Raw genomic sequence first — 12,904 nt, 5'->3', positions numbered from 1 at the left:
TGCGTTCTATAGTATAGCTGAAGTATTCTAATTTATCGTTTGCTTTGGTCCAGCTTAAGCATCTCTTTGGTTAAGCAGACATAAGAGCATGATAATTCGTTACTGACAAAGTGAACTCAACGTCCTATCATTTCTCCACCCATTTTCTCACGCCCAGTGTATTTCAATCTTCTAACACAGAGCGAATGCTTTGGTCTGTATCTGGTTTGATTGATATGCTATATAGTTTATATATTGTTTGATCAGCTGATTTTTTTATAGAAGTGTTTCTCGTTGATATTGTTGTTGAAATTTTCTTTTGGCTTGTTTTATATTTATTTACTCTTTGTTTTGTTTTGTTTTTTTTTTTTTTTTAATTACAAATAACACAGAGGTTCAGGGAAAAGAACGTGTGGGATGTGGTTCGTAAAATTTCATTATATTTTTGTTCAAGAGACGAAAAATCTATAGCTGCATATGCGAGACTGATGATTGTATAATTATGGTTCGTAAGTATGCAATATGGCTGCAGTATGCAGTACGACTGCAGTTGTTGGGATAACTCTTGAACTTGAAATCTTACTAATCCTGTTACAAGAGATGAGCAGCGACTTCCTCTAAATTCTCTGTTATTTTTTACCTCGTTTGGTATTAAGCCTGATAACCACGATTGAACATACTTGGAATAATTGTTCGTTTCCTTTGATGTGATTGGATACTTTGTGTAAGTGACATCGGTAATAGTAGTAGTAATGTTAACCTCACGTATACTCGAGGATGTAGTATATTGCTCAGCACATTTTTGAGATTTGCCTAACGTGCAGCTAGAGATTTCGTTTGACGTGCTTCGTTACTGTGTTTGTAAAGCGCGACCTTTAAAGCCTGCTAGTCATCGGACTGTAAAATAATGCGGGAAGTAGATGAGATAAAAGAATGAACTAATTAATTCAAAACGTGTTTCGTATGGACGAAGATTATTCCCATTACAGGTTGTTACGCCGCAAATTTTAATAGTGACGCAAAATGTCTTAACAATCGCCACAAAGTGTAACACTAACACAAAATATAATAACTCTTCAACGCGAAATGTAATAACTTTTCTAACAGATTATGTAACAACGCAAGATGTAATAACTTCTTTTAAGGATAATCGAAAAACAACCTGTGATACAAAGTTTTTAATGCTTTTTTGTTATATCTCAAGAACATTCCAGTATATCGTGACAAATCGTTGCGTTTAATAATCAAACCAACTAAAGTTCGAACGTGAACACGTCAAGCTAGTTTTTACAGCCCTCCTCTGTGTTTCTACCCTTGAAACACGCAAAAAGTGGGGTGACCGAAATTTTCTAAATTCAGACGAAAAGCAGTCGATGGGTTTAAAAATCTGTGTTTTACTGAAGTGCCGAAACACACGGCGAAATTGTCAAAACTTGACATGTTCATGCTCCAGACGTAAATTGGTTACACGTTAAAATATGACATTGTGTCAAAACACGTGAATGTTTGGGCATGTTAAATTCACATAAAAGTGTCTTGCTCACAGAAGCTCGAAAATTGTATTAAGTTTCCTAGACAAGAATTCGGATTATCTAACAACCCTTTGCAAAATATCTACTTCCAGACTTGACAGTCTATAATAAAATTAATGAACTTGAAAAACTTAAAAAAAAGTGATACCACGAATCAAAGATTTCGTGAGCAGAACGTACTTTACGATGCGGTTGTCGGGAGTGGAGTCTTTATAGAAAGAGTTCAAGACACTCAATATTTACTCTTACATTCTTAAATTGTTTTAATCTTTTTGGAAGACATTTTAATTTGTAATTCTGATCTTGAAGGCCATGGAACTAGAAAGGACAGCTTTTGAGAAAGAAGTGTTATCCTTGTATTGTAAATTCTGAGCACTTGAGATGAGTTAATGCCAAAAGTGTCAGCTAGGAATTTGACATCGAAACCTTTTCTTGTTCTCACTAATGTTATCAAGACTCCATCGTTTTCAGTCTTTTTAGGTGTCTCAGTTACTCTTTTTTTTTTCTTAATGACTTTTTGGTACTCTTACGACCCCTCCAGAGAGGTATTTTAGTGGCCTTTGGTTCTAAAAATTCAAAAACCAAATCAAGCTTAGGCCTAGTTACACCTGCATAACAATAAAAGTTTTAAGACAAGTTGCCTGTTCAGTGAAAAATTTCTCTTCTCTTTCACTTGACTTGTATTTTCAGTCTTCATAGCTGTGTCAACAAGAAAACAAGCGTCCGTATCAGCAGGCGATGCCGAGTGCTCTCTTGTTATGTAGACTCGTTCTCCAGAAGGGGCTAATTCTCAACTGTAACTTCATTTTCGTCACCATTTCGCTTTGTCTTCCTTTATTGTCTCTCCTTGATCTCTGTACATCTGATCTTTGAGGGAGGTCTTTTAGATTTACTTTCACAATCGTACCCTTTCATGTACAACGTTGGTGTAGGACATTCGGTCGTTCTATAATCTTGTGCAAAATAATTTGAACAGACCTTCGTACTCGTGGTAACCTTGAATTGATCACGATTAATAGCTCTGGCCCGCGACAAAACATCTTTCTTATTCGAGTAGAATCCTAATATCCCAACGTAAGGAAGAATCTTTTGCCTTTCTGGGTACCTTCGATCGTTGTCACAACCCCACACAGCACAATGATCACCACGAGGCCAATTTCCAATAATATTTGCGTTTACAAGCGTAGAAATAAAGCGAAAGTAGACTGTAAACACATATTTACAACTGAAATTTCTTTATTGGGTAATTTCCAGTGATTTATACCTAACTCTGGAATATTTCGAGACAATAAACTTTACGCAAGGAGTGAACTTTATCGGTACATTTTATCACATATTTCACGGTTATTCGATCAAAAACTTACGCTTAAGAGCATGCAAGTCATTCAAAAGCTATTACATTTTGCGTTATTCAATAACGCGTCAGAAAAGATATTATATATACAAGGCTAAAAGATTAAGACTGAAAAAATTATTAAAATGTTTAAACCAAACGTTTTCGGCTGTTTGCCATCATCAGGGTGATGGCAAACATCACCCTGATGATGGCAAACAGCCGAAAACGTCTCGTTTAAAAGTTTTAATAATTTTTTCTTAATCTTTTAGCCTTGTATATATAATATCTTTTATTAAGCGAACATTATGGGCGTCAGAAAAGTTATTACATTTTGCGTCGATGTTATTACATTTTACGTTAGTAATACATTTTGCGGCATAACACATGTATTATTTATAACTAGTGGAACTGGACCTTCGACTGGACGATGTTTCCATCTTTGAGAGGACTAAGAAATCGAGAACTCTTATTTTCACGAGTTGACCGCAGTAACTATAATAAATTAAAAATTGCCTCTGCAAAGTACATCCTAACCTTCTCCCTTTTACTATTCGGAAAAAATGACCATTCGAACAAAAAATAAGGAGCTCCAAGAAATTGGTATGAGATGAGTCGAGATAGTCAAAATAACTTAGCGGGGCGATTTCCTCTGATGAATAATTAAGCACTTGTAGCCAAATCAAATTCGCGATCCTGTGAACACGTAACTTTATTGTTGAGCGCCTTGACAAGTTCACGGGTGCCTTACTATGCGACTGAAGTGGAAAATCTTGCAGATAATCGCTTGATCGCGGAGAGAGCGTTGCTTAGTTTGCGGTTCAATTACAAGGTTGCCTTGGTTTTCATCTTTAGGGAAGAGTTCACCTGTCAGAACATGGTAAGTAGATCCACAATATTTGGCCTCATTTTTCACCTTCTTTTGAATTGTGCTCGTTCTTTTTATTTTCAATTGATGCCAGTCCAAGTGAGGCTAAAACTGTCACTTTCATTTCTGTGTTAAATTCATTTCTCTCCTGACTATTTGACGGTGACTAAATGCTATGGATGCAAGCGCTTGGGGCCAAGTCCGGAGAATATATTATTTTTTGGCAAATTGTCTTCCAAGCTATGTAGTGTGTCATTGAGGGAGGCCTTCGATACAAGATATAAGATAGATGCCACAGGAAGCTCCGTGAAAGACTTGTTGACGCCATCGCCTTTAAAAGAATCTTTTTATTGTAGAATGTCCTCTTGGAAACAAAATGTTCTTGTAGATATCTACAACTTACTGAAATCGTAACTAATGCTCATTCATAATAATTTCCCTCGGTCTTATGGTACAGTTAAATCTACGCCTTATTTGTAATTGGCGTTTTAAAACAATTCCAAGGTAATATAAGGTGGCGTGATACCCGGGAGTAAAGCGAAGACGATTTCCTAATGATTTCATTGAATTTCTCAAAGTTACAGTATGTAAGTCGCCACTTAGTGCAATGTACACAATTCGGTTAAAAAGATATCGCGGCTTTCTTTCGACAGCGAGAGTGTATTTCAGTTCACATCGGACAAGCCGGAGTTCAGATTGGTAATGCGTGTTGGGAACTGTACTGCTTGGAGCATGGAATCCAGCCTGATGGCCACATGCCTAGTGATCAGACCATTGGTGGCGGAGACGATTCCTTTAACACTTTCTTCAGTGAGACTGGTGCAGGAAAACACGTTCCCCGAGCTGTCATGGTAGATCTTGAACCTGCGGTTGTTGGTATGTTTCAAACGAAATGAATTGTTCTTTTTTAAGTCGATTAATATTGAAAATATACCTGTACGTTTTATTGTTTGTTAGTTTACTTAAGCATTTCAGTCACACAATCGATTTCACGCGCGAGTTAGTTTTGCATCATTTCCGTGATATGATTTCTTTTGTAAAACGCGCCGAGGTTCATTTTGAAAGAAATCTAACAACGCTAATCTGGAAACTAAAGGAGATTTTGGAGGTGATTTTTTTGGTGAACATGGGAGGTTGAAGAGAGGAAAGATAGGGGATAAGACGGGGGATATTGTAAAGAAATATTGTTTGCAATTTATCATGATTGATTTCCTCAAAAAGCTGATTGCATCTCAACTTGTATTATAATGCTTCTGAAAAATGTTTTTGTTTTGTTTTATAGCAATTCATTTGCTTCTGAATCACAATTTTACGAATATTTTCTCGCGTCGAATCTTTTTCTGGCAAAAATCTCTTCCTTTTCGATTCTAACGTTTGGAGATTGGCCACAAAGATAGAACTTGAACCAAGTATACTGAGTTCCTTAATTCTACACCAATTACTCATCGATGCTGTATCATAAGTGGGCCATTTCATACCGAAAGCCCGACTAAAAAAACATCAACAACGAATTGCTTATGATCGTCATCAAGATGTTTCAGAAAAGCCTGATCGTGCCAAGAATAGATTATGCGGGTTTGAATTCGTGTTGAAAAATTATGATAGACTTAAGAAATGAGAGCTTTTGTAAATGATTATTTGCGTACAGCAGGTGCCATCAACAATGTTTGGATTTTCTCAGGATATTGGATTGTAAAGCATCGTTTGTTTTCTTAGAGATTTTTAACCTCCGGAGTTTAATTAAAATAGGTAGCTCGCCTCTTTTCATGTTTTATTTTCTTACTTCACAATAGACCCTTCCACGGTTTTTACGGCCATATTGTTTGGGGGTCAAACAAAACCTCGTTGCGTAACAACAAGCAATATATTCTTTTGTAATTATTCCACGCGCGTCGGTACCTTCGCTCAATATCGTAACTTTATAAATGGAAAATCGCTTATTTTCGTCTCCAAATCTAGTGGGAACATAGATAAGGCGTTACTAAAAGTAAGTGCCGAATTTTTGGCGAAGTACCTTTTTATCACTGCGTTTTATGGGCCGATTGATATGTTGTTTGAAGGTGACCTCGTGGCCGCCATGGTGCGAGAATGGCATTTTAAAAAGCACTTCTTTCGGTTGAGAAATTAAAATATGTTTTTTAGCCATCGATATTGTGTAGTTTTAAATTTTAGGATTTATGGTGGGAGTAAGTACTCAAATAAGGTTCTGAAAGCATCTGTATTTTGCATGCCAGTATAGAGTCGAACATCAGCATCTCTGGTTATTTGTGCAGACTGTACACAGTTTTAACCCTGGGGAATCGTCTCCACTTTTCATCAATTCGTCACTTGCAGTGATGATATCACTATTATCAACCGATGTTGATAATCGCCGCCTTTTGGGTGACTTGTATTTGAATGCTCAAAAGGAGTCAAAAAAGAGTAGGTATTGGATTGCTTACTGAAGGCTTCCCTTCTCGAAAATGATTGGAGCAGACAACAACACTCTCCCTTGACTTTCCTATTGAGAAATATTTTCTTCCCTTCTGAACCTGTCGAGACCATGCTTCAATTAATGATTGCTTGGGCTTGTGGAACGATAACTTCTGTACATGTGAGTGGATGACCCATTTTTTCGGATCTCCTCTATTGTTGTTACAGCCGCCGACAGAACACCCATCTCCAAAACCCATTAAACCAAGGGTTTCTCTTTGCCGAGTTATTGGTTTTTCAAGAGTATGTTAGCCTGTCTGGACGAAAAAGTTTAAAGAGCACGTAAACACATTTATTTCAACATTTCCTCTGCACAATTAAGTTACTTAAATACAAAAAGTCATTCGGAAAAGCTATTCTCTGACCTTCTGGCATTATGTCGGCCGCGAGGTCACGTCCAAAGAAAAACGATCTCAATGTGTCTCCCATAAAACGCAGAGAAGAAAAGGTTTTTCGCCGAGAGGAGAAAAAGTCAATCGCCTTTATTGATGTCTTCCCTTTTTCAGCGATGAATATTAATTTTTGTTCCTGAACAAAGCGAAAATTGAAACGAGGGTAGCGATGCGCGCCTTCTTATCATAAGAGATTCTATGGCTCGTTGCTACGCAACGAGGTTTTGTTTGACCCCCAACCAATATGGCCGATAAAACCGTGGAAGGGTCTATTTAATTCAGTTAGAACCTTCTTGCTGTAACGTTTTCTAACGATTAATTAACAATTTTAACGCAAACTTGTCCATTTGTTTCACTTAGTGAGTTATTCATCGTTGTTGAAAAACACCACATTCGTTAAATTTATGGCATAATAAGAGGGTTTCGAAGGCGTCATTTAACAGCAATGGCTCATTGATCATTATGGAAACAGTTGAATTTTCGAGTTTGTCGTAAACAATGTTCTTCAGATGCGTTTTTCAATTTAAAGCAGTTTACAATTCGGTTTCGAAAAACCAACACCATAGTAATTCCACAACCAATCACAACAGATACTTACATTATCATTTGCCGATGAAGACAAGAAAACTACTTCAAGCGCGGAAAAACGCGAATGACAATTTGCGATTGTTTTTAGTTTTGCATCTGATAGTTTGAGAGGACAGTGCGAGTTTTCTGGAACAATCAGGGAGAAAAGTTAAGTAAAACGAAAGCAGTCCAAGATTACTTTCGACACTCAGCCGAAAATAGATTGTTCTACGAAACTGGCACTACTTTTCAAACCAATCAGATTCAAAACCAGACCAAGTAGTGATTTGTCATGTCACTCTCGTTTTCACGCAGTTCAGGCAGTTTCCTCGATTTTAATTAGTGTTTTCGTTAACCCAGAGTGGTGTTTACCTTTCTCGATGCAACGAATTTGTGAAAACTAGGACAGGTATTATAATTATGCAAATCGCGCAAATCAGCGCAGAGGTATGAAAGAGAGACCTAGTTTTAATCTGGAATAATTAGAGGGCTTTGATACTTGACGAAGGGCCTCGTCTCCACTTGTCAACTTACTTGCCGATGCACCTTTGCAATTCAGCTTCCAGCTGCTATTAAGGTATTTTTAATAAACGTTTACTGCATTCTATTCTACTCTATTCTGAGTTTCCCGATGGTTGCTTATTCTTAAGGAATACCCAGTTTAAAAAGTATATTGAGGATCCCAAGTATAAAAGTCCCAGCATAGTCCCAGTCAGTAATAATGCATTTTGCTAATTCCTGGGCCATTTGTTTTTTCATCGACTTCTCACGGTATTCAGGTTTAAATGGATAGACGCTTTTTCTTGTGTTGTCTTCGATTGCTTATTGTTTTTCCTCTTCCCAGATGAGGTCCGTACTGGTTCATACCGCAACTTATTTCATCCCGAACAGCTGATAAGCGGCAAAGAGGACGCCGCTAATAACTATGCTCGTGGGCACTACACTGTTGGAAAAGAACACATCGATCTTGTTCTCGACAGAATCAGAAAACTGGTATGTTTTCAACTTGTGGCTCCAGGAATCAAAACGCTTCTGACACTTTTAATACTTCTTCAAATTGTCTTCTTACTTCGTTTTTTAAACAATTACGTTACTGAGGCAATAAAAGCAATACCATTTGACCATCATCTTTTTCGTAAGAAAAGACGTAGAAGACAAAAGAAATATTGACACCGGTGTGAAGGGGTAAACTGAAACTTGTGACAAACCGGGAAAACAAAAACAAAATGTAAAAGGCTAATGAGAGGCAAGGCCAAGAAGTTCAAAGAAGCGTTTTTGCAGTAAAGTCTATAGAAATATGCTTAAAAAACATTGCGATATGTTAGCTTTCAATTTCGCACAAGTCGTGGCTCATTTGCCATTGTAGAACCAGAGCTGGCGCCAAATTGAAACCATTTGCTACCTACTGCTCTGGCCCAACTTGAGTTAGATCCCACATCAGGTATCACATGTTGCCAGAGCTTGTTGTTCTTTTTTTGATTCTGAAGACATTTCGTGGTTTTTCCTGTTGTATTTCCTTCACAAGGAAACCAACTTATAAGGTTCCTTTTCGACGAGGAATCAGGGGATAAAGAGCGTGTGGGTGGACATGCCACTGCAAAATGTTACTTATCTAGTTTTTTATTTCTATTTTCATATTACATTCCATAGGCAGACCAATGTACCGGTCTTCAGGGATTTCTCATTTTCCACTCTTTTGGCGGCGGAACCGGCTCTGGGTTTACATCTCTTCTCATGGAGCGTCTATCGGTTGACTATGGCAAGAAGTCTAAATTAGAATTTTCTATTTACCCCTCCCCCCTGATAGCCACTGCAGTAGTGGAGCCGTACAACTCGATTCTTACGACTCATACCACCCTGGAGCATTCTGATTGTGCCTTCATGGTCGACAACGAGGCCATTTATGACATCTGTCGTCGCAATTTGGATATAGAGAGACCCACCTATACCAATCTCAACCGACTGATTGGTCAAATTGTGTCCTCAATTACGGCTTCTCTGAGATTTGACGGAGCGCTGAATGTGGATTTGACGGAATTTCAGGTGAGTTGATGGACAATGTGACGGTCAGACTAATAAGCAAAACGAAACATCAGACGAAGTCGTCTGATTTTGGAGGTTCACATTTGACTTCGAAGCATTCCCTTTCCCCCAAAACAATGTTGGACTCAAGCCGAGGAAGAAAACGCATTATTATCCAACTGTGCTTCGTAGAGTACAAATAACGCGCGAGACGAGTACAAATATCACGCGATATTTATACTCCAGAAATTTCCGCGATCCGCCCGCACTGAAATAACAATTTGGCGTGTTGGATAATAAATTTCTTATTAGACGATTAGTTGTGTAGTATCGCTGAGTATTTTTACTCGTTGTTTGTATTTTGACTCGCCCTACGAGCTCGTAATAATAATAATAATAATAATAATAATGATAATAATAATAATAATTTAAAATTTATATTGCGCAAATTAACATGTGGATATGATCGAATGCGCATCACAACACTTCGGGGGATTTTGGCCGGACTGCATCAGCAGTCTGCACAACTCTGCAATACTGCACAACTCGTAAAAATATTCAGCGATACTACACAACTAAACGTCTAATTAGATATATATATATATATATTACATGGGGGGGGGGGGGGGGCGGTGGGGAGGGAAAGGTGCATATCGCTTCAAACAGACAGGGGAACATTCAGGCGTCCAAAGACTTATGCTGATTGCTTTAGGGAATTAACCTTTACCACTGACTATTACAATCTATAATAGTTTCTTGAAACTGTATGATTATTCATTTATGATCTCACTGCGGTTTCAAGTTCTTTGTAACAGACGAGGATTCCAACCTTTTTCCTTTTTATCGAGCGCCTTGGCATTTCTGGTGCGTGTCCTGCATATCGTTAGAGTCAGCTTCGTGAAGAGTCCTGCTGTGTGGGGAATCTAAAAGCGAACTTGCACGGTTTAGGCTTGTTCGTGCGCACCGAAATAAGGATAAAGTTTATACTATATGTCCTTAAGTTTACATGCCTGTCCAAAACCTCAATGTGCAACTCCCACTTACTATCGAGAATTCGTAGTTCTTTAATTTTATCATCGATCGTCGTGTAAAACTTTACGCATTTCACACTTAATAGACCAACTTGGTGCCATACCCTCGCATCCATTTTCCTCTTGCCACATACGCGCCAGTTATATCAGCTGAGAAAGCCTATCACGAACAGCTGAATGTAGCCGAGATTACGAACGCTTGTTTTGAACCAGCCAATCAGATGGTCAAATGCGATCCACGTCATGGGAAATACATGGCATGTTGCCTGCTGTTCCGTGGAGATGTGGTACCAAAGGATGTGAATACCTCTATAGCTACTATTAAGACAAAGAGGACCATACAGTTTGTCGATTGGTGCCCAACTGGATTTAAGGTAATGAAGATCGAGTAATAAGGGAAGGTTGTCCCATTCTAAGGACACAAGAGGAAATGAAATTTAGAAACATCGTCGCAGTCACTATACGTGTGTAGAGACAACACAAGTCAGGAAACATACGTCAAGAGAAGTTCGTCGAAGAATTGAATTATGTTTATTCACATATTTGCTCGTCTAATTTTTTGTCTTATTCTCTATTTTTTTATTAATTCGGATTGCACTAGATCTTCACCCTTTAAATCACCGTTCTTGCTTTTCCCGGGAAGAGAACATTTTTCGTAATTCCTTATTTTCATTGTGGTTTCCTCCAGGTTGGAATCAATTACCAGCCTCCCACGGTCGTTCCAGGCGGTGATCTAGCTAAGGTACAACGTGCCGTTTGCATGTTGAGCAACACGACAGCCATTGCAGAGGCCTGGGCTCGATTGGATCATAAGTTTGACCTGATGTACGCGAAGCGTGCGTTTGTCCATTGGTATGTGGGTGAAGGCATGGAGGAGGGAGAATTCTCGGAGGCTCGCGAAGATCTCGCTGCCTTGGAAAAGGATTACGAAGAAGTGGGAGTGGATTCTCTTCAGGAAGAAGGGGAAGCTGTTGAAGACGAAGAATATTAAAGCTAACATGTCTTATTCTTGGCTAAATTAAGTTTACTCTAAGTTTCGTTCAGCATTTTATCTCGGTTGATGTATTGATTTGATGAATTTTTCATTGCTGTGGTGTTACTCTACCACCGGGTGTCTCCTTCGAGCCTCGGTTTTAATTCATACACTCAGACTACTTGCTAGGGAACTGCTCGCGCAATATCCTGTACGAACTATCCTCAGTTATGATCCATCCATTAATTTTGGCGCGATTTTATTGCTTACTTTACGTCACGTGGTGCAAAATCACAGGACAGTTATCACGCAATAACCCCGTCCGCGTCGATATTTGTCCTCCGATTTTTTTCCGTGAAAAAGAAACATAGCACAAGAGTTTCAACTTTTCCGTTCTCCTATTTACATGGAAGGAAACCAAACTCGATTTTTTTGTTTGCTTGTTTGCTTGCGTCAATCACGCGCATTCGCCATCAGATCACCGCTGGCTTTTTTACTGTATTTACGCGCAGTTTAATTGCGATGTGAAAATTAATGGGAAGGTTATAAAATAAATAAACCCCGTTCTGGCTTGCTGGTATGTCGGCTGATAATGTCCTTGGCTAAGAGATTGTCCTCAAAATTTCATATTTTTCCTCGAAGCTTCGCTTCTCAGCCAAATATTCATTTTTCGGACAATCTCTCAGCCGCGGACATTATCAGCCGACATACCAGGCGCCCGAAGGGGTTTATTTACTAATTAACATGCCTTGCATCCTCGCGCATTGTGAGCATAGAGTTTGCTTATAATTAAATCTCACGGAAAGTTTGAATTGGAGAATTTTGTATAATACTTTGAGGAAAAAAAAAAAAGAGTCTGAGCGCAGAGAAATCCAAGACACAATATTTCCATGTGATTTATTATTTTTAATTGACGTGCATTGTGTGGCGTGATGAATTTGCACTAAAAATTTAAAGTGGAAATCTAATGAGAACAAGATCAACACTTCTTCATCTCAGGGGTACTGAGACATCCGGACTATACGCCGTCATGATTAATTCTCGACATTAGCCGGATGTCTTATATTTCCACAGTGAGCTCACCATTTTTCGTCCGAGTTCTTGTTTGATCTCTGAGTATTTTATTTGGTTTTGGTTAATCGTATAGTTCCTTTTCCTGTTTCGTGGGACATTTAGTATTTCTTCAGTAGACGGTAAGAAAACTCACGGAATCGTCTCCACTTTATATGCAACACTGACGAAATCACCGTGGTTTGTTGCAGAGGCCGATTTTGAGACGACACCACAGTTTTGCCACGTGTGTGATAATGTCGTTCAACAGAACTTGAGAAATATCTGAAAAGCTTTTCATCGCATCATCCGTCAATGATTTTTCTATAATGAAATTAACTATGTGCGAAACAACGTTGCTTTTGAAAGATAACCATATCCAATTTTTTCATTAATCTCCAGCGTAGATCTAGAAATTTAATCCTCCAAGGAGACCAAACGTACAAAGCGACGTTAGGCAAACTGGGCAGTCATGATTATCAACGTAGCTATCTTAAGTGTATCCATTAGGTACAGGAAAACGTGATTTCAAGGACGCATCTGTTAGTTAAAAACTTTGCTTTTTATATAAACTTTGCTATTTTTAAAACGTTCACCTTTGCTCTTGCCAATGTTTATAGAGATCATCTGAAGTTAATAAAATCATCAGTTGAATTCTCAAAGAAACCGCCACATCAAGTTCCCG

The 12,904-nt window shown here is 38.5% G+C and overlaps 1 protein-coding gene across 3 annotated transcripts; it reads left to right on the top strand.

Moving 5' to 3' along the window:
* Positions 1-71: 71 nt before the first annotated feature.
* LOC111336622 (tubulin alpha-1D chain) lies at positions 72-11,981 on the top strand. 3 transcript variants are annotated; one of them, XM_022942749.2, is made up of 7 exons: positions 72-703; positions 3,700-3,724; positions 4,366-4,588; positions 7,988-8,136; positions 8,794-9,186; positions 10,283-10,570; positions 10,885-11,981. In XM_022942749.2, exons 2-7 carry the CDS (start codon positions 3,722-3,724, stop codon positions 11,185-11,187), a joined length of 1,359 nt encoding a protein of 452 aa, XP_022798484.1. In that variant the 5' UTR covers positions 72-703; positions 3,700-3,721; the 3' UTR covers positions 11,188-11,981. The 3 variants fall into 3 exon arrangements, with proteins under 3 accessions (XP_022798484.1, XP_088597859.1, XP_088597866.1); XM_088741733.1 differs by having other exon boundaries at positions 3,624-3,724; XM_088741740.1 differs by lacking the exon at positions 3,700-3,724.
* Positions 11,982-12,904: the final 923 nt, after the last annotated feature.

The sequence above is a fragment of the Stylophora pistillata genome, chromosome 1 (genome assembly GCF_964205215.1).
Source record: "Stylophora pistillata chromosome 1, jaStyPist1.2, whole genome shotgun sequence".
Classification (NCBI taxonomy): domain Eukaryota; kingdom Metazoa; phylum Cnidaria; class Anthozoa; order Scleractinia; family Pocilloporidae; genus Stylophora; species Stylophora pistillata.
The sequence above is the reverse complement of the archived record's forward strand: the minus strand, read 5'-3'. Positions and strand labels throughout refer to the sequence as shown.

What these genes read in the sequence shown, in the direction of transcription:
- LOC111336622 (XM_022942749.2), top strand. An exon ending in TCTTGAACCTGCGGTTGTTG is followed by an intron (nt 4,589 to 7,987) that starts GTATGTTTCAAA and finishes TCCTCTTCCCAG; the next exon opens with ATGAGGTCCGTACTGGTTCA. An exon ending in TGGATTTGACGGAATTTCAG is followed by an intron (nt 9,187 to 10,282) that starts GTGAGTTGATGG and finishes CACACTTAATAG; the next exon opens with ACCAACTTGGTGCCATACCC.